The 2938-nt window shown below is 41.7% G+C and overlaps 1 protein-coding gene across 1 annotated transcript; it reads left to right on the forward strand.

Moving 5' to 3' along the window:
- The first annotated feature begins 1456 nt into the window (after nt 1-1456).
- On the forward strand, nt 1457-1924 carry LOC125859014 (uncharacterized). Its single transcript, XM_049538768.1, has one exon. The coding sequence runs from the start codon at nt 1457-1459 to the stop codon at nt 1922-1924; it is 468 nt and encodes a 155-aa protein (XP_049394725.1).
- The last annotated feature ends 1014 nt before the right edge of the window (nt 1925-2938 follow it).

The following is a 2938-nucleotide window of genomic DNA, read 5'->3' on the forward strand; positions in this document are numbered from 1 at the left end:
TTCTTGGGGCATGCAGGTTTCTACCGAAGATTCATTAAAGACTTCTCCAAGATTGCACACCCACTATGCAAACTCCTAGAGAAGGAAGTGATGCTCTATTTTGATGATGCTTGTATGGCCGCATTTAAGTGTTTGAAAGAAAAATTAGTATCCACCCCGATTTTCGTCATTCCTGATTGGTCCGAATCTTTCAATGTAATGTGTGATGCTAGTGGTATGGCATTGGGGGTAGTGTTGGGGCCAAAGCGCAACAAAATATTTCACACAATTTATTATGCAAGCAAAACTCTGAATAGTGCGCAGCAAAATAGTACGGTCAATGAACAAGAGTTGCTCGTAGTGGTGTATACATTTGAAAAGTTCCGGGCATACTTGCTAGACACCAAAGTAATAGTACTCACTGATCATGATGTACTCCACTACTTGAAGGAGAAGAAAGATGCAAAACAAAGATTGATAAGGTAGGTGCTACTATTACAAGAGTTCGATTTTGAGGTAAAAGATCGAAAGGGCTGCGAAAATCAAGTGGTCGACCACTTATCGAGGTTGGAAGGGAGGGAAGATGCCGAGCGTGAGGTTGACATAGACGAATCCCTCCCCGATAAACAAGTGTTTGCTATATCTCTCAAACCTACACCATGGTATGCAGATTTTGCAAATTACATTATGAGTGGATTGATGTCGGATGAGCTGACCTTGTACAAACAAAAGAGATTCATGATCTATGTTAAAAAGTACTTTTGGGATGAACCATACTTGTTTTGAGAATCTGCTGACCATGTTATTAGGAGGTGTGACTCGGAAGAAGAAGCGGTAGAAATTCACTATGCTTGCCATGCATCTCCAATGGGAGGTCACTATAGTGGTATTCGCACTGCCACTAAAGTTCTGCAAAGTTGTTATTACTAGCCGTCCCTATACAAGGATTCACATGAATTTGCAAAGAAATTCTCTCAATGTCAGCAGCAAGGCGGAGTGTCTAGAAGGCACGAGTTGCCTCTCACTCCTATTTTGGAAGTCGAGCTATTTGATGTATGGGGGATTGATTTCATGGGCCCATTTGTGAGCTCGTTTGCAAATAAATATATCTTGGTTGTTGTAGATTATGTTTCCAAATGGGTGGAAGCCGTCGCACTTCTAAACAACGAAGGAAAAAAGTGTTGTCCAATTTCTAAAACCCTACATCTTCACAAGATTTGGCACTCCTAGGGAAATCATTAGCGATGGGGGGTCCCACTTTTGCAATAGGTGGTTTTCAATGGCACTGAGCAAATATGGGGTGAAACAGAAGGTAGCAACCTCATATCATTCCCAAACAAGTGGCCAAGTCAAAGTGTCAAATTGGGAAATCAAAAGCATTCTGGCAAAGACAGTAAATGCCAACAAAACTGACTGGTCTAGGAAACTCGATGATGCACTATGGGCATATTAGACCGCTTATAAAACACCTATCGGTATGTCTCCATATCAGTTGGTTTATGGTAAGGCTTGTCCTTTGCCCGTCGAGTTAGAACACAAAGCATTGTGGGCATTGAAAGCTTTAAATTTGGACTGGTCAAAAACTTTAAGAGAGAGGGTAGAGCAGTTGAACGAACTGGACGAATTTAGACTCAGATCGTATGAAAGTTCAATCATCTACAAAAATAAGATGAAGAAATGGCATGATACTCGGATACTCAAGCGGGACTTTAAGGTAGGAGATTGGGTTTTGTTATACAACTCTCGACTTAGACTCTTCCTTGGAAAGCTCAAATCCAAATGGTCTGGACCTTTTAGAGTAACGCGAGTGTTCACCAATGGTGTCATAAAAGTTGAAGATCAGGAAGGACCTCCATTTAAAGTGAACGGTCAACGTCTGAAATTATATTTTGGGGATTGTCAAGAGATTTCTTTGGTTGAAGTGGTGTATTTGGAAGACCCCTGAAGGCGTTGTTGCGTCGTGCCGTGACATTAACTAAGGCACTGTTTGGGAGGCAACCCAAAACCCCTTTAATTTTTTATTTTTTTTCTTTTATTTATTTCTTGGTAAAATAATGGTGTGTTGTTTGCACAGGTTAAAGTATGAAAAGTGTTCGAAAAGGTAAAGGATGGCGAGCAATAGATCCAGTCGGTGAGTCGCCAAAGGGGTCGGCGAATCTGACCTTATCCACCATTTGACTAAAGACATCTTCAACATTGGAGTCTTTAAAACTCGGTGAGCTTTGGAAATTATTGGCGAATCACCGACTATGTCAGCGAACACGATGGAAACCATTGTTTGGACCCCCCGTAAACCAGAGATCCTGTAAATTTCAACGAAGAAACTAAATTGTCGGCGTTCTGTTGAGTAAGTAGGCGAGCTTGACTAATGTCGCCAAATGGGCAAAAACTGGACGGTTTTTGCAAGCCAAAGGTTTAAAAGTTTCAACTTCATTCACTTTCCCTCACTTTTTATCTGTCCAAACTCACACCTGCACTCTAGTTTCTATATTTCTTGCACTTTTACAGCATTTTGGTTGTTGAATTGTGCTCGGACTTGGATTACATTGCCCCTTAGAATTTCAATCCTCTCCTTAGCGACCCAAAAGAAATGGCTAGACCGAAAGTAGCTGGAAGAGATATGCCACCCCGATAAACAAGAGCAAAAAATTTCAAGAAAAATACAAAGGCGATAGATCCTCCCAAAACAGATAGTGAGGGCAAGAAACCCAGTGCAAGCAAGAAAACAAATCACTGAGACCCCATTATTCCCTCATGGAGACGTGGATTCTTCACAGCTATCCAGTCCTTTCTAGCGGCTCATAACTTGGACAATCTTAGTAAGTCAGCTGCTACTGAATCATCTGAAGAGACTTCGTGCATTGATGCCCAGATCCAGAGTGACACATCGGGCACTGATACCCAAGGAGATAGAGCGACTACTTCGACAGGATCCCTTCTTTACCTCCCTCTCTATCTT

Source organism: Solanum stenotomum, chromosome 3, assembly GCF_019186545.1.
Source record: "Solanum stenotomum isolate F172 chromosome 3, ASM1918654v1, whole genome shotgun sequence".
NCBI lineage: Eukaryota > Viridiplantae > Streptophyta > Magnoliopsida > Solanales > Solanaceae > Solanum > Solanum stenotomum.

Excerpts from the sequence above, each read along its gene's own strand:
- LOC125859014 (XM_049538768.1), top strand. The coding sequence starts at position 1,457 with ATGTCTCCATATCAGTTGGTTTATGGTAAGGCTTGTCCTTTGCCCGTC.